At 38.6% G+C, this 24,851-nt stretch overlaps 2 protein-coding genes and 1 long non-coding RNA gene across 5 annotated transcripts in view; 1 reads left to right on the forward strand and 2 right to left on the reverse strand.

The window, feature by feature from the left end:
* Positions 1-1,215: 1,215 nt before the first annotated feature.
* LOC127582877 (homeobox protein Hox-A2-like) lies at positions 1,216-3,251 on the reverse strand. Its single transcript, XM_052038500.1, has 2 exons — positions 2,864-3,251; positions 1,216-2,278 (listed from the first exon to the last, which is right to left on the reverse strand). Exons 1-2 carry the CDS (start codon positions 3,225-3,227, stop codon positions 1,569-1,571), a joined length of 1,074 nt encoding a protein of 357 aa, XP_051894460.1. The 5' UTR covers positions 3,228-3,251; the 3' UTR covers positions 1,216-1,568.
* Positions 3,162-7,021, forward strand: LOC127582878 (uncharacterized). Its single transcript, XR_007958179.1, has 3 exons — positions 3,162-3,269; positions 3,561-3,671; positions 6,575-7,021. It is a non-coding gene; the product is annotated as an uncharacterized LOC127582878 (long non-coding RNA).
* Positions 7,022-7,143: 122 nt separating this feature from the next.
* LOC127583075 (homeobox protein Hox-B3a-like) overlaps positions 7,144-24,851 on the reverse strand; it is a 32,299-nt gene continuing 14,591 nt past the window's right edge. For all 3 annotated transcript variants that reach the window (XM_052038813.1, XM_052038812.1, XM_052038811.1), the window contains exons 3-6: positions 15,437-15,503; positions 13,185-13,265; positions 9,604-10,134; positions 7,144-8,803 (exon numbers count right to left, since the gene is read on the reverse strand). In XM_052038813.1, coding sequence (XP_051894773.1) covers positions 8,034-8,803; positions 9,604-10,018 — 1,185 coding nt within the window. In that variant the 5' untranslated portion in view covers positions 10,019-10,134; positions 13,185-13,265; positions 15,437-15,503 and the 3' untranslated portion in view covers positions 7,144-8,033. The remainder of the gene's footprint in view (positions 8,804-9,603; positions 10,135-13,184; positions 13,266-15,436; positions 15,504-24,851) is intronic.

Below are 24,851 nucleotides of genomic sequence, written 5' to 3' on the forward strand. Positions count from 1 at the left end.
AGCTAAATTCGTTTATCTTCTATTATTCCGAAATGTAACTTCCTGCCTCCTCAATAACTTGTTCTCTTTGCTACTCTCACTATGTTTTATTTCATGGTCCGCATTAGAGATTGAGAGCGAGAGGGGAGAAATTAAACGTGTCAACTTCACGCATTCTCTGTAGTTCTGGGGCATTCATAACGACACATTGTACCAAGTACAGGGATTAAGTTTCATGATGCCCCTGCAGAATGAGATATCGGTTCTCTTTCAAAAGTCTCCTTTCAATGCTTTCATTCGGCGACATGGAAGAGAAGCGGATCGACGTGGATGGATGTGGAATGAATCTGGAAGCCCCTCCCCATCCTGCACTCCACACTTGGCATCATCTGTTTCCTATTTAGAATAAACTCTGAGCTTTTCACCTTTTTTTTAAAGTTTTGCTTTACGTAACTTACAAAAAAACGTGCATTGGATTTAAAACTAGAAATTACAGAATACAAGATCAGTTTTCAGGAGATGGCCAATCTTGATGGTCCTTGCTCCTGTTGGAAATTTTAACTCAATTATCCCCGTCGTTTTATATGCGCTTAGAGTATTTATTTATCGTATCACTTAACAATATTTTAAAAGATGATATTTCAGAAATCTTAGGAAACTAGAATCCAGAAACACCAATTTTGCACCTGTACGGAGACTTGATTGAATGGTCATGGCGTATTTGGGCTCAGGAATGGGGGAGGGGCGTGGTTGTCAAACACAAGCCATCTTTAAGAGTAAAGTGAACCCAACAACATGTCAACTGACAACACAAAAGGCAGAGCTAAGGAGTCCAACGGAGATTAGAACATTTGGTTATCCACCCAGTGAGTTGCTTAAAGTGGTGGAATGGCACAATCCAGTTACTTAATCATATAATTTCTACGATGAAATAGTTATAGGTCCATCATGACTAATTCTAGTATTCAGTAGTCAAGAGTTTTTTCCTTAGCTAAATATATTGCGAGTCACTTTTTTTTTGTCAAGGCATGGCAAATATTTCCAGCAACAGCTATTGCTGATACAAATCGTAATGCAAGTATTTCTAACAAAGCACACGGACAGCCATCTTGAAACACAGACAGTAAAAGTTCATTAAAGAATTAAGTTGTTTTATTTAAACTATGAAAATAATGTACAATAAATAATTTAAAATTCACTATTTCAGTATTTTCAATAAATAGGCTACCTCTAAAACATAAAATAACTCGTCACAGTTATCCTTTCGGAAGCTATAAGATAAAGCAGCTTTACTATAAATACAAATCCGATATGTTTTCCTGAGTAGTGAAAGAAGGAATCTACAATTTTGACATAATTTACGAAACTGCAACTGAATAAAACTATATTTAATTAAATACCTGTGCAATAAAGACTGCAATTCTTGTAGACTCCAGGTCAAGGCTGAAGAATAAATTATTTACTGTGAGATCAATCCTATATCACACAGACTTTTATTATTCCACATTATTGTTATTTAAAATACGAAACACTGAACATATTTTTAAACATGGCTGAATTTCTACACTGGCCCTATGATTTGCCAATCGTTATTGATAACCGAGGTGCTGCAAGTCTATTGTGCAGAGAGCGCTGGTGAAAAAATCAAAACTGTCCTCAGGGATATCCACAGGACTGTCGATAGAACCCTGCAAACTGGGAGATAATCCATCGGAGAATGGCAGATAGGAATCCGAAGAGAACATACTTAAATCTGGGAGGGAGACCAATTCTAGGGCCTCCGGACTGACAGTGTCCAGACCAGCCACAGAATTCTGGCCTGTTGTAAAACCGTTGTCTGCCGTTAGGTAGAAAGGACTCCTTGCTTTACCGTCGCTGCCACACGCTGTCAGATCTTGCAGGTTTTGGAGTTCTTTGCTAAGCGTGTTTTGGCTTTGCTTTCGTGCCTGATCGGCGCAGTTTTTGTTTTCTAAGTAAGTTCCCGACGCCTCGACGGGTTGGTTATAAGGTGATGCCTCCTCGGCTTCGCCTTCTGGCAGCGAGCTGTTGGCAAAACTTACTCCGCCGTCCTGATTTTCTTTGTATTGTGCTTGCCTCTTGTGTTTCATGCGCCGGTTTTGGAACCAAACTTTAACTTGTCTCTCAGTCAGGTCCAGCAAGGCTGCGATCTCCACTCTCCGTGGCCTGCACAGATATTTGTTAAAGTGAAACTCCTTCTCCAACTCCAACAGCTGCGTGTTTGTGTAGGCTGTCCTTAATCTCCGCGCACTGCTGCTGTTATCCTGCTCACTGTGACCGTCTAACAAGAGAGGGGAAGAGAAAAAGAGAGAGAGAGAGAGGGAGTGAGGAGGAGTGAAAACAAATACTTTAACATCCACAGTGAGAACAATCGACCGCCACCGTTTAGGCATTTCTATCTCCATTGAAATCAGCCTGTGAAAGATTTCTTTCTTCCAAACGGACAATAAGAATCTTTACCCTTGAAACAAATATCCTCACATTAACAATCTGATGCAGTGAATCATAACCTTACTCGCGAGTTCCCGCAGCTTGTTCGAGTTTGATCAACATGGCCGCCGAGAATGCAGATATCAGCATCTAAAACATAGCTGTATATTTTCACAACATAAAAACCGCAGTAAACAACATTAAATAAAGTGTTACAATAAATCAGCATCTGGAAGCTACGCTTTGGAAGCGTCGGATAATTATAACTACATAAATCAACTAGCAATAACATTGCAATTACCCCTTATAGAATGTTTTCATCTACGTTCGAACTCTTTCCAATTCAGTAAGCTAAAATATGGCTATTGTAAACCAGAATTGTTGATTTAAAATAAGCATTTAAATGATGCAGAGAATGTGTGCGCTGTGGGCAGACCTGTCGGAGGCTCCGCCGCTGGAGATGGCCCAGGGACTGCTGCTGACAATGACAGAGTCGCTTCGTTGTACTTCCTCGACGACTTTTTCTCTTTCATCCACGGGAACTCGGCCGCGGCAGTAGATGAGAGAAGGCCATTTGGAGGCCGCTTTTCGCGACTTGGCCGCGGCTGGTTGCTGCTGGGATTCAGGCTTGGGATGGTCTGCTCAAAAGGAGGAGGAATTAGTGTCGAGTGTGAAAGCGTCGAGTTCTTGATTGATGAACTTTGAAATGTATCAACGACAGCAGGATAGGACGTCAGGCATTCGGCGAGCGAAGGCTGGCTGTTAATGAAACCAATCTCTCGCTCCAATTCGAAATTCATGGCCTTCTTAATGCCGAATGGAGAATGTTATGAATATTATAGGTCGGGAAAAATAATATTTTCAGGCTTTAATTCTGTATCTCTGATATTACAAGGCGTATGGGGACCGACTCTATTAAACTGAGGTCTAGATTGAAATTGGACCAAATTCGTTGTCACATGATTGGCGTTGCCCAATGGCAATTTGGTGTCTAATGAAAAGAAACCATTATCTCTGCAATTGATTCAAAAAAAGTGAAGAAAAAAAAATCCCACTTTATTTTTTTCATGTCAGAATTTTAAATTTACCATTATATTCTGTCACTTTTAATTGTGCATTTTCATTTTATTTAGAGATTGGACGTTGAGGTTTTTTTGGTTATCTCTCCCAATTACATCTCAGTATTTTGCAATTCAAGTGAAGAAGATTTGCACCTAAAATCTGGCGACTGAGTAATTAACAAGGTACCTCATTAATCTTCAAAGTTTTGACAACAGGGCCAGTGACAAAATGGAACTTTCACAGGATCAGCCAGGCAGTTGATACAGGCCTGTAGGAAAATTCCAATCCCTTTAAATATCTGTATCATTGGACACAAGTCACAAAGTGTGCCTTTTCCTATTGTCGGACGGATTTAACAGCTATACGGTAGTTTATCAAAGTACAGAAGAGGTTTCTGAAACCAGGTAAGTATTGGCTTTTAAATCTGAACAAGGATGCCAATAGCGATAAACTGTTGAGTAACTATTTTAACCAATTTCATCTTCTCATCTCGTCCAAATTTGTGCAGCATTTCTCTTTCTGTTTATGAATCCATTTTCCCATTCATCTGTTCATCCGTCTACCCAAACCTTATGGATAGATTTTCCATTTTTTGGTTTGTGTTGACATGTTTATTAAAAAAAATAAAAACAAAAAACGAGTTTGAAAGTAGAAAAGTTTATTGAAAATGCATTTTCATTACTCTGGTTTACCGAGCACATGCTTATGTGAAAAGGAAGCATTTAAAAAAAACTATTTCAGTGTGACCGGCATTAGGGTTACAATAGTTACTCTTTTTTTAAAAAAAGAAAGATAAAGCAGAGGAACTGAAGACAGCCACGATCAATCTTTCCCCACAGAACAGCTTGACAGCTTCGGCTCGGGAGCACACTGAAGAATTTGCCTTCCCATATCAAATGCCAGGAAGTGAAGCTGGTCTTGCTTTCTGACCATCATTTTTTTAAATAAAAGGGGCGATGAAAAGCATTTATTTTTAAACTCAAAGTCGCCAGCACTTACTAAATGAATAACCAAACGGTGACTTTTGGAGAACTGGGTGAAGCAGCTAACTAAAATATATAACTAGATTAGAGCATTATCTGTATTTCCAAAGCGGGAATGAAATATATCCCATTGCCTTGTGTTGGTTCCCAAAACCTCCTGGTGAACACTGTGTGGGACGTGAAATGAATTCGTGAAATAGGGCCTTGAAACCTTTGTTTGTCAGAGCGTGTGTGGGGGTGCAAGTATTTAAGCGCGGCCCCTCACAGAACATTGCAACAGTGAAACTGTTCTGAAGCGAAGAAATCTATTCTTAATTCAGTAAGAAAGTGTTCAAAAATAGAATGTTTTAATGCGCCAAATCCGGCCACCGAAATTAACAACAATTGTAGCCGCGTTACTAATAGCTGGAGTGTGGGAATTGCTAAGGGAGCATAGACCGAGGAATAATTGGTTAAAATATGACGTGAGAAAAAGGCTGTATCATGGCGTGTCGTTTTGTTTTGAATTGGTTGCTGCGGATTTATTTTCATTGTGCGCGTGTTAAAATGATGCGTGGTCCTAGTCCTGAAACGACTTCAATAAATAACAGTAAATTGCCCGAAAGATTCTGCGAGTTAAAACGCAATTGTTAAATATTTTCTGTCGTTTATTTGCTACCTTTTATACATAGATTGTCTTCCCAGGCTTTGGTATATACACATTTTTAATTAAATCCGATATGGAGAGTGAAATAACACTGCAGACAAGTCTATAATGCATTGAATAGAGAAGGATGCACAGATTTAAGCAGCATCCAACAACTCAATAAGAAAATGCTTGTTGTATATTAAGAGACTGGTTAATTTACACTTGAGATCTGAGGATGCAGGATAATCGAAACATTTCTGCAAGTTGCTATCAAAGGCAAAATTTAAGTTGTTTTTTTGCCGGGAGTGATATTTTTTCAGGGCGGCGAGGAGCCGAAAATCGAACAATATGGCGCCGCATCTTTTTTTTGCTTTGGTTGACATCAGCTGCAAAATTGTGTTTGGGAAACCCTGGAGAGTTGTTATGCGATCCAGGAAAACTTTCACACACATTTGTGGCTTTTTAATGGTCCACATCGCGGTATATATAATTAGGAAATGATTGGAGTAGCTTGGTCTTTCATATTGATATCATACAAGCATAAAAAGTTTATATAAATATAAGGTTTTGCAAAAATCACAGATGATGAGCATATTGACGACATTGTGTTTTCACGTTACTTAAATAAACATTAAATAGGATTATCAATGCTATTACATTGGATATCTGAATTTATAACCGATGTCCACTCTAATTCTTGTTGTCTTCATATCTGAATCCAGGATAAATTTGATTGTTTTGTTACTGGCATAACATTTAATGAAAATATTAATGAAATCTTGCCTTGAGATATAAATGCATTCGGAAAATCATTTAGTATTTTGTTGTTATATTCAACACTGAATGTTACTTGGACCATAAATGAACAGTGTAGAAAATCATTATTTCTTCCTAAACAATTAGTCCATAGAAAATTTAAAAAAACTCGATGTAATTAATTCGAAATAAAAGCGTAGTTTATGCGATTAGATAACTGGAATTACTTTGGGCTTTTCTTTCCCTAGGTCGCTGATAGGTTAACTGAAACCTATTGTTACAATGTGTGATTTTGATTACAATGCTTGGCGCTCTTACTATTAAAGACCTGCTTCACTCCTTTTTATACTCAAAATCAAATAAACTTAATTTAAAAAGAACGCAGTAAAAGTTTTGTTAGAATTGTTAACCTGTCAAACATTTACAAGCATTTGCGTTCGAATTTTCGTTTCAGAAACAAAATAATGCGGGTTTCAAATTTGTTTTCAAGGCAGTTTACCACTTCTCTCAATTATTTCCCATGATTTAGAGTTTATAGAAACTTCAATGTAAAATCATTTCTCATACAAATTCATGCATGTCTTGGTCTGATAACATCACTTTAAAAGCAATTGATTGCTGGACCAAGAAAAATATCTTTCATTTTGAATGGAATGAGCTGGAAAGGTCTGTGTACTTTGGCAGGCAGCTCATGCTTTGGTCTTTGTTTCTCTTGCAGGTCCAATGACTGTTCTGCCCAGACACCACGTGGTGTCTCAGTACACCGGATGGAAACTTTTTACCCCTTAATTCCTGAATGTTTGTGTAAGTCTCTAGACCTTGTTTGGTAATAAAGATATTTACAAGCTGAAGAAGTGCTTTATTCTTTAGTTTTGTAAGAAGCAATAATTGAAGACTTATTTCCACTCACAAATCCACTGCCCCAACCCCCCACACACATTCACAGCCCTTGATATTAGAACAATATAGATGGAAAGCAGCAGAGGAATAATAAGGCAATAAATATGAAGGAGACATTGCCTCTAACGCCACGGCTGTGTGTATGTGTGTTTACTTGTGAATAGAAAGACAGAGAGACTGAGGGACTGAGAGACAGAGAGACAGAGAGAGAGCTTAAAGCATGATTTGAATGGTTTTGCTATTACAGCTGTCCACTCAAAAGTAGGGCGTTAATGTAAGATGTATATTAGTGAGGTTTTGGTAGTCGTAAATGTATGATCATGAATATATAATCCATACAAGGAAATATGTTAACAAGAGATTTATTCCAGAATTGTTTGACAGACAACTGTTAGCAAGGAAAATAACTACAAAGAAGGCAAGGAGTCTCAGAAAAGGAGGATTTGCTATATTTTTCTAAATCAAGACTTACAATTACTGTCCGATTCTGTTCCCATGCCTATAATATAACTAATTACATTATTTTAGGTACAATGGTAACAGAAAACTACAATTTTGTTCTAGTTTACATTAACTAAAATAAACTTGTTTACAGAGACATGAATACAACTGCTTTGACAGGTAAATACTAAAAAGTACAGATTTTTATTTTTTATATAAATACGTATTGTTGGGGATAAATAATACAAAAAAGAAATATTTTCCTGGTATTAATCAATAAATATATCTGAATGTTCACCAGAATACACACATATTGAAAGACGCACCAGCTACTCATTTTTAAGATTCCTTCAAGGCTGAGTTGGAGTTGCTTGCCTCATATGAGCTGTTTCACCCATTGAAATGTAAACGATAAGTGCAATACAGGTGTCCAAAGGAAATCAAGCATCAGCAAATACCCAAAAATGTCTTCACTTTTGCTTTTCTCAAAGGACAGAAGATTTATTCATTTACCCTGTTTCACGTTAAGTCCAAGAAATAAATGTGCAACCTCTAGGGTTTTTGCATTACCAAGTTTTATTTTACCCTAAAGATTGTAATGGTTGGTGGGGGCAGGGAGGTGATAGTGAGGTGGGGAATAGGGAGGGATGGAGCAAGCATACTTTACATAGGAGGGCAGGTTTGGTGAGGGGACAATATAAGCAACATATATTAGTACAAGCCAGCATACATGAATAAGAAGACACAAAGAGGAGAATGGATCAAAGAGGAATAATAAGAAAAGGAAAGGATAATGTTATTTACTTTTCCTCAGTCAAGCTCCCCACTTGCACCTGCTACAGATGGGTCAGTTTGGGAACTTCCTGAATTCTTCCCTGAGAAGGATGATGTGATGAAAGGTCTGTGTAGGTTGGATGTGAGTCACAAGGTCCATGGTGCTGACTGGGAGTCATCTGAGCAGAACCGTTGTAGTCCATGCTTGTGGAGGCTGGGTGAGAGAGGTGATTGAGGCCGAAGAGAGAAGGCCCTGAAGCGGACATAGAATCCACATAGTTCCCGCCAACATACACTGGACTACTCTGCATGTTTGGTGTCCCATAATTGCCATTCCCCTGTAGTGCATGGGGATCATATTCTGGAGCTGTTCCAGGATATCTTTTCTGTTGCTGAGTTGGGCAACTTTTCATTGGGTTTTGGTAACTCGTGGTCATGGCATAGGCGTTCTGATGAGGTTTATTGAAAGGCGGCGGTGAAGGGTCATCGTAGGCAGAATTGTTAGCAAGTGGATGCATGGCATTTACAAACCCAGTGGGGGCTTGGACAGAAAGCGGGGGGCTTCCTGTGGGTGACTGTCCTCCAGAAGAACTCACCATGCCTTTTGTTTTTTGATCCTTTTTGTATTTCATCCGGCGATTCTGGAACCAGATCTTGATCTGTCGTTCACTGAGGTTGAGCAGGTTCGCCATCTCCACTCGGCGAGGTCTGCAAAGGTAACGGTTAAAATGGAATTCTTTTTCCAGCTCCACCAATTGCGCGCTGGTATAGGCAGTGCGCGCTCTCTTTGAGGCAGATCCCGGTGGGCTTTTGTCCCCACTGACATTTTCAGCTGTGAGCAATAAGATAAAGATAATTACCTCTTTAAAGTGCACCCATCTGAACAAGAAAATTCTCCAAGTAAATTTAATATCTCTGAAAAGAAAAATAGGTGCCCACCACCCACCACCCACCCCCACCCCCAAACATATCAAGGTCCATCATTTTCACATCAAACAATATTAAAAGTTCTATACCCCCAACACTAGAAAAATGATGTGGGGTCCCCAAAATTCAGAAAATTAAATCATAATCATATTGACACCATGTTTAGAATAACATATTGCACTTAAAGAGGGCAGGGCAAATGGTGTTTTGAAACAGAACCAAATGAATGAAATATTTTGGCCTATTCAAGATTATGTTCAAAATCAAGATATGCTATATTGGAGATGCTAATACTTCTGTTACCAACTATACCAGTAGAACAAACTTAGGAATATATTATGGCCTTGTAGCAATTGCTTGTGTTTTAATGGTTTACTTTTTTTTGATGTGTTATCAACTTTCTGGTTTCACAATCAACCAGAACGTGACCTTTACGCATACTGGGTTGTTTAGAAACAGTGACATGATGTATATATTTGTTGTAATTACATGTTTCAATTTCAGTTTCAACACAAAATAATAACAAATTGAGAAACTGGAATAACACGATGGCAGTGTTAACAGTGTATATCAACAAAGTGTTAAAGTATCAGCGAAAGCCTTACGTGCTGCATACGTTTGGAAATCGTGTTTTTAATGCTTTGACTTAAATAACCGTGCAGCCATTTCATTGGGTACGAAAACGGCAAAAGAAAACTAGTGTACCTGTGCTGGGACTGTTGTTATTTTTTTGCTTGGAGTTTTGCCGTGTCTCTTTCATCCATGGGAATATCTGCTTGGTGAGACTGGGTGTGGAGGTGTGGGAAGACTTGGGCAGAGTCTTGCTGGTGCCTGGCTGTGTCGAGTTGTTGCTGGGGTTTTGGGGAGGTGAGACAGGTGGAGGTTGGCGGTGTTCAGGGAGGTTCGAACGCATGCAGCTCCCATTGATGTCTTTAGATTTGGCATGCGGACCACTGCTGCCAGCTGGCTGCAGGGAACAGGCCGACCTCTGGTAATCACTTTCAACGTGAGAAGATGGTGGATAGGGTTCCTGCGCCACTTCATAGCTGAAACCATTTGCTCCCTGGTATGTGTATCCACCGAACAGAGTACAGTTGTCGTAGAATGTCGTTTTTTGCATCTCGCAGTTTCCCAATATTTATTTCACAAACTGTCAGGGTCCTGACACCCTTATCGAATAACATTGGCACCCCGATTCACGTGACGTTTTCTTCCAATAGCCTCCTGGCAGTTGACCTAAGGTTAGAAGAACCACGGAATAATAGTGGAACGGGTGTGAATCCATCTTACACACTCAAAAGCAAATGACATGAATAGCCTTCACCAAACAAGCACAACAGATGCCATGGCTGATCTTGATTCTCGGCTTTTTCAGACTATAGAAGAGGTGCGCGTGAGGGGGGGGGGGGGGGGAGCGGTGGGAGGGAGGGGGGATAATCTTACGTTGAGCTCTGATCGAAAGCTACAAATTTCACATAGCCATCTGCAAAACTATTTTAATAGCGTTCAGATTCAACATTAGCCTACAGCTAAATTCTTTGGTTTAGGCTGTGTTCCAAAAATGATAATTATTTATATATAAAAAAACTTCAGACAAACTCGGGCTTGATATCAACATCCAGCTTCGTAAACTTTCACAGACAGCTCAGTTAACATAAGCCCATAAAAATTCGTTACATTTGATTTTATTGTACTTTACTTGATTAAGTGTCGTGCTGTCAATAATCTAGATTAAAAATCTGACCTACCGCCTAAAATTAGGTTTACGATTATTGTTATAAAACGGAGCTGCCAAAGTATCAACCTTTAAATGTACAGCGAACATGGCGGGGTGAGATTTACCCTGAAAACATCTGGTTTAAATAGAAGGGAACTAATGGATGCTTCAGTAGCTATGTATTTAAACTTTAATCTGAAACACACTTTTATAGGCACCATCATTTCTTGCTAAACGCGACAATCTAAAACCAGCGTCCCCCGAATCATTCTAAAACACAGCAGTTAAAACGTGGAGGAGCGAAAAATCAGAGAAATATCGCACAAATCTGCAGCCGAGAGACAATCAAAGCGAACACATTGTACACAGGAATTAGACTTTCTTAACCATTCGAGTTAAGTTTGGCTTCATTGTTTTCTGAAAATGCACTTGCAATAGCTTTAACGTGGCCTTTTGAAACTGTTTTACTTTGCAAGGCGAAGGTGAGGAAGCGAACGCTTTTGTTTCTATCTTTCTCTGTCCTTATGTAAACTGGATACTGTTTTTGGACGGATCATGCCCGGCCTTGCGGCGATTTTTTAGAAGCCTTTTCCTCTTCCCCGCCACAGCTTCAACTATCCATGATGGATCGACAAGTTATTTCAAATCTAAAAAAAACAGGGGGTTCTGTTCTCTCTGACCAGTATTTGAACCTTTCTCTTAACTAAGAAAAAAAAGGGATAATAGCTACTGTCTTGGAAGGTGCTCTATAATTTGATGTATGAGAGGTCAGCCGACCAATAAAGAATTTTTTTGTGTGTAGAAGAGACCGTGGGTTCCCGGAGCGGCTCAAAGGCAAAGAGTCAACGGCGAGACATCCCCGCTACAATCCCGACGCTCCGAAGATGTGGAGCGTTTTTATTACTGTTCCAGATTCACACAGCGTTTTCCAATTTGTGCTTTACTTGGTTTCTGTTTGACACTTCAATAAAAAAAATAATCCGAAGCAATTGCCAGAATTATTAATTACACTGTGGAGTTCTGGCGATAAGTACTCGAGAACTATCCCATTTTGAAAGAAAACGCGTCATACTGAAATATCAATTTCGGTGTCTGATATTGATTAAAATATTGCAAATTTTTTTTAGATTGAGAATAAGCCTTGTTTGTCCAGATCGCAGGTAATAGCTTGCTCCAGTGTTGTATAGGATTTAACATTTATAAAGAAAAAGATTTTCTTTATAGTTTTAGTTTGTGAAGGATTCGCTGTCAGACAAGACGGCGTTGAAAATACATTGAAGACCTGTCTTTGTGAAAAAAGAATTAAAATATGTTCGCAAGATCTTTTCTTTTTTTGTGTAGAAGCCTCCCTCAGTTGGTACTAAAATTAAATCTGATGACTTTACTGTAAACTACCCCAGAAAGAGACTGGAAATTGTATTAGCAAAACAAAATCAAAATACTCAAATCAATTTCTGGGAGATGTAAACGGAATGAGTTTAATAAAATATAACCAAAACGCCGCAGTTTACGGACTACCTGCTTCGAAATATGCAGTTTGGAAACGATATAAAACGATTTTATATATCTCTGTTCATTTGTACTCCATGGGATCGGACATTATCTTTGTTCTGTGAGACAGGCTCGGGGCTCCTGGTTACTTAGAACCAGAATATAAAATGCATACTGAAATTTTGGGCCTTTCATCCAACTACGGGAACACCAATATCTTTTCCTCCTTTTGGTACAGAGCGAAAATGTTGGAAAGTTTTATTTATCAATGCACGCACGCACACACACACACACACATATCCACACACACATATACGCACCCACACACGCACACACACATAAACACACACACACACACACACACATACACACACACACACACACACACACACACACACACACACACACACACACACACACAATTATAAATACTAATAAAACGACCCGCCTTCAGCTGGGTACTGCGGCTGCACTTTGGGAAGACCTAGAATGTGGCGGAGTTTAAGTGCACCACTGAAACTACAATTTTACAACAAGATACAGGGACGTTTCTGTTTCAAATGGTGCTTTGAGAAAATTGAACAAAGCCGGGAAAGTCAAGCGCGTTCCAGTCGCCGGTTACCACCATGTTTCGGTGCTTGGAGTGTAATGTCTAAGATTTCACTCTCCATGATCCCGACATGCAGTACCTGCAGTTCTTAATCCTTACATCAATGGGCCATTCAAATGACCAATATGTTCAAAATATACGGGAAACAACCACCCTTGTTAATGGGGCAACAATGGGGGAGTCGTCAAACACCTTAAATTATAGAGCTCCGTAAAACGCCGATGTAAATAAGTCTCACATCTCAAGTGAGAGCTTGATTTTGAAAAATACTCCAAATTAGCCCCCATAAAACAGGCACATGGAACGGGTTCCGTGTTGAATTCAGATGCAATGTGAAACAGTCGCTGCGTGAAAGGAAGCTATAGCTTGTGAACTCTTCTTGAACCGAGATTGAAGTCATATGGTCATAAATCACTGGGACATATACTCCGCCATTCACGAGTGATAGCCTATTTGAGTCCAGCTTACCTTAGCCGCTGACGATAGAAGCAGAGCAAGACATAATATTTCAGATTCACCACGCAATCGATAAGCAGGAGTTCCCAGATTCTTTTTTATACATATAAAAAAAAGAAAGATAAAACAGCTGGTTATGGCGCTGAAATTCACTCGTTGAAGGCTACGGCAAAGAAAGGCGAGATGGTACAGCTTCAAAGAACTGTAGAAAGCTCAAGGCTTGAATGGACAGCCCTGATATTATTGAGCCCTAGACTGGTACGCCCTGCTCACAGATAACAATGGTTTCTCAGCTCTACAGGGCAGAGTGAACTAGAAAGAAAACCCATATATTCGGTATGTTTGTTATGAATATAATATATATATATATTAAAAGCACGTTTTTAAGGGGAAAAACGATTTCTTTCTTGTGCAGGGCAGGCAACGAGTGTTAATCCCCTCGAAACACAGCGTCACAAGTGAAAAATTATGCTAATTAGCGACGTGGAGGACAAGGCCTAGACTCGGGTGGCAAGCTCGCTATTTGCTTCACGTGTTTGGCAATTATGTGTCAGTTTATGCTAATATATTTTCAGGAAAAGAGAAACATTTTGCCATCTAAAATATTATTAATACAAGATATTACAATAAAAACCAGAATAACTAAAAGCCCAACTTGGCAAAAGAATATATTTTCATCTATAGCACTGTTTACTTAACTCGCGGACTGAATCATTAATTAATAATTTATTCATGGCAAAAAAAACTTTAAAGCCACTGGGTGCGGTGGAGAGAAAAGAAAATGGGCGCAGCGTAAAGGGGGAAGGACGAGGGGGAAATTCTGTTCTATTTAACATGTAACAACGCATTAGATGCAACAGCCTCTCCCTAAACTTTTAATTTGGGCTTCGTGTTGCACTTGCTTGGACATTTAAAGTGATGTTTTGAAAAACAAAAAAAATCATTCCTGACAATGGTGAAAAAGAAAGAATTTCACTTGAGGGAAAACCAATGAAAAAAAGTATTTGGAACTTAAGCTCCTTTTTATGCATGCCGCTGCTGCTGTCGTTTATGGCTACGTAAGATTTATGACTTCATGGCACCGTAGCTGTAAACAGTGTAAAAGGATAGATGTTGTACTAGTTAGATACATGAAAGGAGAGCTTGGAGGGCGTAGGAGGAAGAGCTGCGAAAGAATCTACAACTCTGCAACTTTTTTAACGCCTTCGTACTATTCTTTTAAATATTTTTGCAAACTCCGTCTTTTTGGGGGCTGTTAAAGGAGCGATTCAGAAGTGCGAGACCTCGCGGACGGTTCACTTCTGTGTGGAATAACTGAGAGGAAGGGCTGATTTTTTTTAACGTGCAGTGATTTTCCACAACAGCATTCCTCTGCCAAAGGTATAACTTCATAAAGTGATCTTCGGATTTCTGTTGTTTAAGAAGTAAACTCCTGCGAATAAGAAACAGGGCCAGGCATTATCATAGATTATTTTTCCATTGTGAGGTGACTCAGTACCTAACAGTACAACTTTTATATCTGGACGACATCTCAACTGGCAGTTTTTCCCTTTGCCTATTATTTTGTCTGTAAACTACTTCCGCGGCTGGGGGAAGAGTCAGTTTAACATTGGTGATCTCAACATTGCACTCTTTCCACACATCTGCTTCAAGATGTATTGACGTTTACCACTTTTGCAATGTAGAGATTTTAGTTCGAATCCCTATATGATGGTAAGATCTTTAAGTGCATACTTGAAAATATTGCAATATTTCTTCGATTTTTTTCTCGTGATAGAGTTGATTTCAGTTCACTGAAAACAAAATATATCTGATTTTAATTTAACACCAAAATCGTCAAGAAATGAACACTTTACACACTGCATTAAGGAGTTATGTACCTAACGTGTATATTCTACACCTCTGCAGTATTTATAATTCTTTACCTAACGATTGCTTCCTCCCCATCTCTCTCTCCTCTCTCATCTATCTATCTATATCTATCTATCTATCTATCTATCTATCTATCTATCTATCTATCTATCTATCTATCTATCTATCTATCTATCTATCTATCTATCTATCTATCTATTATCTATCTATCTATCTATCTATCTATCTATCTATCTATCTATCTATCTATCTATCTATCTATCTATCTATCTATCTATCTATCTATCTATCTATCTATCTATCTATCTAACCAGCTAGCTAGTATCTATGTAAACAGGATGCCGGATCATGGGAAACTTTTCAGGTATTATGTGAAAAATGATCCGACTTACCGCAATAACACTGCCGGTTTCCGATCCAAGGGGTATTTGCTGACGGGGTCTTTATAAAGAGCGAAGACTGGGGAAAAAAGCAAACCTTTGATCAAGGAAATCGTTACAAAATCGAATTCGTTGCACACGACCACTGAGGAAATCGACAGAGTATTCAAGCAAATGACAGGAAATAGTAACAAAAAGTGAAGTGTCAGGAACTACGAATGCATTTTGCATGAATAATAATTTATTAGAAATGGCATTAAATATGAATATTAAGTGTAAATATTTAACACACTCACCCAGCCAGATTTTAGAGAATTTCAGTATAAGCAATATGCTATGTATATTTCTGAAATTAACCAGTAATGCATTTATGCTTAATCATTAAATAAAGTTGTATGCCATGCCTTTTTGTAGACGTCTTTCCTAAAGTGCTCGTTACATTAAATGTTTATTTACACACTACATATGGAGGACATGATTGCCTTTCTTTTATTGTCTCCGAAGTGATATGCATTTATGGTTAAAAGCATTTAAATCTAACAAATTTTAGTTAATATTTGGTGCAAATTTGGTTAAAACGCCGAGTATTTAGCTCAAGTAGGCTCATGGGCCTTCAAGAGACATCAAAGATTAAAAGCACGCATCACTTTAAAGCAGTGGAAATTTCCATCGAGTCTTTTTTTTTGCTTATTTTATTTTGAACGGTTGTAAACAATCGAATGACGACGCTGAATGATTTGAAAATTGAATTTCGTATTTTAAAATCAATTGTTTCATGATATCCCAGCCTCCCGCATAGAAGTGGAAAGTCGGCCCTTTGGTACTAAATAAAGGAACATAAATAAAGTAACGAAAATAAAAAGAAATATATTCTGTGTGGTTCTAGAGCCAAATATCCGTTACCTTTTGTCCCAAATGGCAACAATTTCATGAAAATAAAGCACCCAAGGCTTTGTGACCTCCCACCATAAACATGTTTTGTTTCATCCAAAAACCACAATAGTTACTCAAGTTGAATCTTTATCTTCGTTTCCTATCGGTTTACTAGCACATAGGGATATTTATAACTGATGAAATGGGAATGGGAGAAACGGAGAAGTAGTGTAGGTAGAGTAACGTTACCAGTAAAGGTTATCCAGTCATACATGACTAAACGCCAGAATCGAAGCAGAACAAAGGAAAAAAAGACGGGGATAGGGTTTATGCAGAGATTCACCTGCTGGTTTTAATAAACGAAAACCTTCTGTGTTTTCATCATAAAACTAGAAACTACGTTAATTTATACACAATTGCTGACTTTAATGGGTTTTCGAGGTATTTATTCTTGAACAGAATCGGAGAGATGGGAGGAATGCTTTCAAAAAGATCCAGTTCTTCGCTGCGGACTACTAAAGTCATAAATTATTTACCTTGTCTGGGAAACAAATGTTCATGAATCACTGGGTGTCATGAACGGCTATTTTTAAATTCATTTTATTATTGCCAAATTAATGTGAGGGCTTACCAAAAAAAAAGAGACGGAAAGAGTATTTATACAATGCGTGTATAGAGGGCTGACTTGGGACCTCTGAATCCAGCACACTTAGACTCACACACGCGCCTTTACAGTTGAGTTCAACGCAATCGAGAATTGTTCTGCCGCTGAAATAATTTACAGTCTTTAAGCATCAGGAGGATATTTAAACATTTGCAGTTGGACTAAGTGGATAAAAAAATAAAGGAAAAGAAATAAGATATGTCTTGGCTCATTGTGACAGTTATAAGCCTCTCTCTGAATGACCTTTCCTTGAATAGTAATAACTCACCACATTAATGATCAATCAACGGGAGGGTTTGAAATATCTCGAAAATAAAAATCCGTCCCACTATCCCAGGTTTTCTCTGCGATCGCATATAATCCTTTTATGAGAGATATTGCACGGAACGCATATCTTCCCCCTGACCCGATTTGTTTTTTAAATGGCCTGCTGTAAATAATCAGGGTACTGACTGGGTGATCACAGCCCAGAGACACAGGCGAAGGCCTTCCATCCAAATGCCAGAGTAATGCGTTTGCATTATGCATTCACGTGGTCAGTACGTCAACGTTTCCCCATTTTATACAGACTTTAGCAATTGTTAATTGAAATCTTTTTTTTAGTGTTGGATTGCTGAAACTTGCGGCTTCGCGCATTTCAAAAACTTCCCGCTTTATAGCGGAAAGCGAGACACTACATTCTCATTGTTTTATGTAGAAGCTGTTTATAAAGGTAGGTTGTTCTTTGTTTTTTTTTAGAAGAAAAAGCAAATTCATATAATTAGCTTCCTGCAAGAGGGCCAATTCAGAGAAAGGAAGAAGTTGAACAACTTTTTTTCTTTCACTAGCTTTCTCTGCGAAAACTAAACAGAAATTTAATTTTCGGGGAGTCAGCCTTTGCAGTGTCGCCTGTTTTCGATCAGAACTGATAACCAGTGATTTCCCCACTCTGCCATGTAGAACGTCTGTGATGGTGGGCTTGGTTTACACCCACGCACAGTCTTTCAAAGAATAAGGACTGCAAAACTAAACGCCTTATTTATTCTTAACAAGCAAAGAATTAGTTCACAGCAGTACACGCTCTTTTAGCAATGTGGTCATAGATCCGATAGAAAACAAGCAACATGTCTCTGATTTAAGGAAGTCTGATACGCTCATACTGGTTATATTTAACTTTAAGCCAGATATAGATTTATTTTAGCATAAATCACATTGTAACTTATGGAGCTCGTGTAATTTATGCAACAGCATGACTTGTACTTAAGTAATATATATATATATTGGGTACTCAGTTTTCTGAAGACGCCGCTTGATGCCATTACTAAGATTACAAACAACTTCCATGAAATTGGTGTATTAGAGGCAGCCATCAGACCGTATTGGGCATTTAATGTTAGACCGCATTGTTAAAATGTGTAAAACAAAAGTCTCCATTAAAAGATGTGCTCTGCATTTAAACAGATATTTTTTACTATAATGGCGAGTATCAACCGTGCAATACATGTGACATAATGTACATTGGCACGTTTCCAAATGTACCTTTTCATCTGACCTATTAATGCATAACTTGTGTTTAATGTGACATTTGACCTGTGGCACAGTGACGTGCTATGAAGCCGTTTGTGCTTCGGGTACTTGCCTCGTTTATTCGTAGCCTCTCGGTCTCATTTAGTAAATCGCTGAGAAGATAACGGGAACTTCAGCATAACAAACTAACACAAATAAAGGTATCGGGTTAAGTTAAGTTAACGGGAATGCTGTTTTGGGGGTTTGAGAATGTCTGGCTTGGGTCAAAGACAGATCAATAGGGTTACTGTACAACCAGAACAGAGGACCTTTGATCTGCCAAGCTAAGCGGACTTGCAGTGACAAACTCTCCTCTTAAGTTGCGAGATATGTCTCAGAAACTGTGCAGAATGAAAGAGTTAAATTTTAATAAAGAAAATAAAGCAGATCTTCACAAATGCATGTAGCCCAGCATGGAGGAGGAGCGTTTCGGCATGACATTAAGAATCCCAGTTTAGTCTGTATTGGCATTCAATAGGCAAAACAAAAAGGTACAAAAATGTGACTCGGAGTTTCCAATTTCAGGATATTTTCCCCCATATAAAACGCCATGTGCTTTAAACCAGTCAGACCTGCTTATGTGTCAAACCCGATAAAATTCAATTTGATTATTTCTAGATCAATTCTAACACCTGCAGTTCAAACCATCTTCCTCCCCACATCAAACGCTCGGTACATTTTAATTCTGCTGGAGGCTGGCCGCAACGTATAACATGATTTGTTACAGAGAGGAGAGAGAAATTTAATGCAAAGCAATTTTCTGCTAACATCAAATTCCACCTTATCGCCAGTCGTCTAACTGGCTGCAAACGCCTAAGGAAATGGAAGCCTGTTAAAACATTTTCCGTTTAACAAAATGTTGTACTCCCATGAATTAGAAAATGGCCCGGCTTTTGTGATATTGTTTTAAGGTGGCGCGCTTTAGCAGAGATAACAAGCAATTCTGCTGCATTCTGAAATAATTACTATATCCTGAACAGTCTTTCGTGAGAGGGAAATTGCCTCCAGATGGAATTAAAATAAAGACGTGACTTTTATTTTGGAAAATCAAGATTGGTGCATAGTATTTTCTTCTTCAGTTTCAACTAAAAAGCCGAGGAGCTGAGCTTTACGTCTAACAACATTCGATAGGACTTTATAGTAACTTAAAAAGTCGCGAGTACAATAGATAAACACTCTTTACCCAGGTCATAAATCATGTGTGCATTCATCTTGAGGATAACACCCTATCTAAAATGCTTTTGAAGCTTCTTTTACGAACGCAGAGGTGTCAAAGAGCCATCAAAGGTAAACCCAAACCAAACGTTTAACTGTTTGTAAGATCTTTCGGAAGTTTGGGGAGGAAAAAAGAGTTTTCTGAAGAAATCTGCACTTTTTATGAGGAGGGGACCGTGGGGGTGGGAAAGAAGCCATGTCCGTCTTAATCCGTTACACACAAAAAAAAGTCAGCAATAGTTCACGGAAACCAACCCGGGACCTCTCTCTCAGGTCAGGCAATGGACCATTAATTATATCCACCCTGGAATTTATGGAGAGCTGCAGAGGGAAAACTGTTAAACGGCGGCTTTTTTGGTTCGCTTACCTGTTGGCTCTTTGGCTTGGAACTTGGAGATCTCTGAATTTGTTGTTTCCTCATAGGTGATGCAGCTTAGCTACATCACCCCTACCTCCTCAGCGCACCCCCATCCCCACACCCAACCCTCATGGAGGAAGAATGTCTCTTGGACCCTGGTGGATTTCTTTTAAAATACATTTTGGAAAATCTCGGGCGTGTCATTGAAAGAAGCATGGGCTCGTCTGATAGGAGTACGTTCGACCAGCAACTGCCGATCATTCAAGACCCATGCCTGCATGGACTATCAACCAAGACCCGATGTTTGATCATTTCGGAAGGTTAATTCATGTTGTGATGTCGAGAAAGAAAATCAGAAATAATGCCCTACAACAAATTCAACAAGATTTTAAAATCGGCTGCTGCCAACGAAGACAAACGAACATGACAATTATAAAAGGAACGTAAAATAAGAATGTGAGTTAACGCGTTCAGTAGGAGCTGAGATGGTCGGGTGGATGTTGGAAATTATTGTCAAACAAGCTCAGGGTTCGCAGAGGAACATTAGCCGTATTCCTTCATTTAAATACCGATCACCCTAAATATGTTATAAAATATAAGCGTGTGAGAGAGAATGAAAGAGGGGTGGGGGGGATGTGGAGGAGAGAAAGAGAAGGAAAGAACAGCGAGAAAGTCAGACGGAGTTCAATAGAGACAATGTTAGTAACTGGGTACAATGATTGAGTTGTACGATATCAATTTCCAGCCAATGTCAATGTGATTTTAAAAATGATTATAATCATTATTTTCAACCAAATAAACCTCAAATCTCTATGGAGTGCGAACAGGGCACCACCCTGTCCTATTTTTGTTCTTCCAATTGCAACACTTTCGGACAATTGCTCCTTAGAGACCGGCCACATTTCAACACAAAGGAATGGCGGGCGGGGAGGGGGGGGGGGGCGAGTAGGGAGGAGGAACATGGAATATATGGCAACAAAAATACGCTTCTTGACGATTTGAACCCCTCATTGAACAGACAAAAATATAAAAAAACATCGTCAGTGTTAAAGGAGAAATATATTCAATAGCACCATTCAAGTGAATTGTATTTTGAAATTAGTTTCGTTTTGTATTATCAGTGAAAGGTCAGAGGTTGGAGTTATTGCATTTTCACTTTTCTAATAGCTAGTCTGGGAGCATGGAGCAGCACCAATATAATTTATTACCCTGTCTTTACTGGAGCTAATTTGATCGGCTATTGAGATGCGCTGAAACGCCGTGAGTTGCAAAGTCAGAAACGCTACAGAGGTGACTAAAATGTCCATTCCTTAATGACCTTATTTAAGCCATGTGAATTTACATTGAGGATGTGAATGCATATTATCTTCTTTTCTACATGTGTGAGCTATTTTGTCTATGCTGATTAATACCACAGATTTTAATGAACAAAGAACTGCCAACGGAATAGGGCCAATATAGAGCACTTGTGATCCCATGATTTGATCGTGTGTCTTTTATCCATTCTTAAAAATATTTTTCAATTAAATGTTTTTTACAGCATTGCCCTGATAGTCACGAATATATGTCATACTTTTATTCCATCTGTTTTTTTTAACGGCGGTTTATTCATGAATTGCAGGGGTGTATATTTTTATGTGGTTCATATTACCACTTAAATATTACGAAATGCACATTTAATGCCATATGCCCAGTGTTCTACACGGTATCCGGATAGGTTGCGAAACAGTTCTCATGGATATAAAATATCTAACTTTTCATCAATTTCAAATAGGCATGCACAGCCTAGAGAAGTATATTAAAGTGAGAAGGACATGATTTATTCTGTGGAGGATAATTACCTGTACATTAAATAGTCATCTGATGGGAGCTATCGTTACCTTTGAGTGTATATAGGGTTGTTTCCTTGCTCCCTGATGCATTATCTTCGGGTTAAAATACTTTTATTTGAAATATATGTTCAGTTAAATAACATTACCCTCTTGGACGATGTTAATAAAGACAGAAAAACACTTAAGGAATGAATGTTAAAAAATAGATTCACAAATTCCACCAACTGATGGATAGAGAAAACGGGAGAAAAGGTTAAACTGAAAGGGTCCAGAAATCATATTTTTAAACAATTTTCCTTCGAGTTTGCATAGCTTTGTTGCTCTTTCAAACAGTGGAATATGATCTGTAGGAGAAATTCGTAGAAACATCAATAAACATTTCAACAAGAATTAAAAGCAGAATGATGCAAAATATTGTTCAATACCTCGGCAAGTCTTTGTTCAGTAATAGTGTATTGCCAACGTGTTTGCATTTTCAGATATATTGGTCAGCGATTTTGCTTTGCTTTCTATGGAAGTCTTTGGAATCACTCTTTGCAGAGACGCTAACAAAGCCTTTAGGAGGGGCTTTTCCTTGACTCAGTCGACACAGCAATGTCAGGTTTGCTTTAAAACATAGCTAGTCTAGGTAAAGGAGGGACTGTAAATTTTATTAATGGAGCAGTCTTTAAGCCTTAACATTTTCAAAATATAAAAGCATAGTTTGCCTTTCCAGAGCATAAAATATTTCTGAAAGAAAAATCATACATTACTATCAGCGCTGCTGAACGAATGTAGTGCCATTGAACATGATTCATGTGCATTGAGGGCACCAAGTCACATTATTTTTCCATTCTGGTGCTAGGAGTTATCAATTAATAAAGCCTCAATTGAATCCAGGGTCAAGCTCGCAAAGAAATTTACACATCTTTGCTATGGAGGCTAAGCAATATCCAATTGTGTTCTAATATCGATTTGCTAATGCCTCTTCCCTTTTTCTTTTCTCAGGAGCCTTTTTTTGGCAAATGAGGAAAGCCGACATCCTGAAGGCCTGTCTATCATACCACAACTGTTTTCATTGCTTTTTCCCCCTTATTTACAAACTCATAACTATTATTCAGAGAGTGAAGAAACAGATTATGTATCATGGTCTGATAAAAAGAAATATGGGCTTTGCCTGTGTGTATGTGAAGATGTCTATGTGTGCAAATGTGTGTGTAAGAGATAAAGAGGGATAGAGAGAAAAAGAGAGTATGTGTGTGTGGGGGGATGAACTGTTAAATAAAAACACGTACAAAATATGTACTGTACAGTTCACTAAAGCATTAACCAATTCTCCATTTATTCAATGCACATAATACTGTCTGTCATTGATTCAGATCCTGTACATTAAACAATTAAATAGTTAAAGTGCATTTTGTGTTTTTAATTTCGTTGAGCTTGCAGACACAATGGTCACATACAACACGTCCTGCGTAATTGTCAAAACAAACACTTAAAGACACTTCAGATAATCATAATTAAAAACGACCATTAAATATCCCTCAATAAGAGAGAGATTGCCATTCAGTTGACAGATAATGGTATTTTCAGAGACACGCGAGTTTCAGCACTGATGTTCCTTGCCTGCTGCAACCATTAATATTTAATGCCAATCACTGAGTTATTCTAATTTTACTACATAAAGGTTTGCACTAACGATCGGTGTTAAATGTTACGCTGCTATTAATGGCTTCAACTTGACTGGCTGGCGTCCAACCGCAGAATAAAAGGAGGTTGGCATTGTGGAAGTCTGTTAGTCTTCGCTCATTTTCAAAATTGGGTTTTGCAATTCATTTCTGGTCACCCAAAGCGCTCCTACTACTAGGTTCTTATTCCAATAAGGGGTTGTGTTTTAAAGAATTCATACAAAACTATCTATAATTGGTAATCACGGATGCTGTAATTTAAGACCCCCAGCTATAGTTTCATATTATCCTCTGATCTATTGCTACAAATGGCCCGCAATAATCAACTCTGGGGAGAGGATTACAACCTTCCTCATTCCTGAATATCATCACTTGCACATCATTCTCAAAGAGCATGATTTATCACACAGACGAACATAAACAACACACAGCTTACACACAATGGCATCCATAGTGCTGCTGACATATTTCGCAATAAATCAAGAAAGCAAGAAGAAAAACATTCCCACAAAAAAAATCAATGAAAATGGGGAAATAAACAAACATACCACCGTGTAAATTGAAAAATAGAAGGAAAGGCACTATTTGTCAAATGTTATGACAGTCCTTGTAAAACATAAATAACACACATAATATTTACATAGAGAGACACGAGGCACTGCAGCTGTACTTACAATAATCCAGCCCACGGTGTGGCTCTCTTCTCAAATTGTTTTATTCAGCCTCTCTCTCAAGTTATAGGCTTGTTTTAAAAGGACAGTAGAATTTCACGTCAGACACAGGGAGACCATGCCGGCGATTTACCGACGAATACATATCTATTCTGCAACAGCTGCATTAATTATTTAATGAGTCACGTGATCGAGGGGGAAGGGGGATTTCAAATTCATACTCCAAGGAGAAGTGTGACCTTCCACTGGGGAGAGCGAAGAATTCTTTCATATTCTTCGCCACTTTTTTTTGTTCTCAAAAATTGTATTATCTATTGTTACTGGTTGCTGTTACAAAAGTGGAGTTCAGAGGATTACCGGCAAACCCTGAACTAGATATGTGTGGGGGAAAGCATTCAGGCTTTCTGATGTTTCATCCGGAGATGCTTCCTCAGACTCACAATCTACGTGCCACTCTTCTATGGTACCGTAGTGATCTAGTCCTTACAAATTAGAACTAGGAACCCGTTGCAACTATAGTAGTTTTCAGCCAAATTCATTTCGCCACGTTTGCTTATTCCTTCCTTGTGTTGACCCACTAAGTTTTTTTTTCATTGCCCATT

This window comes from Pristis pectinata, chromosome 25, assembly GCF_009764475.1.
Source record: "Pristis pectinata isolate sPriPec2 chromosome 25, sPriPec2.1.pri, whole genome shotgun sequence".
NCBI classification, from domain to species: Eukaryota; Metazoa; Chordata; class Chondrichthyes; order Rhinopristiformes; family Pristidae; genus Pristis; species Pristis pectinata.

Coding starts and splice junctions, on each gene's coding strand:
- LOC127582877 (XM_052038500.1), bottom strand. CDS start 3,227: ATGAATTTCGAATTGGAGCGAGAGATTGGTTTCATTAACAGCCAGCCT. Junction 2,279..2,863: donor AGCGGCGGAGCCTCCGACAG/GTCTGCCCACAG, acceptor CTCTCTTGTTAG/ACGGTCACAGTGAGCAGGAT.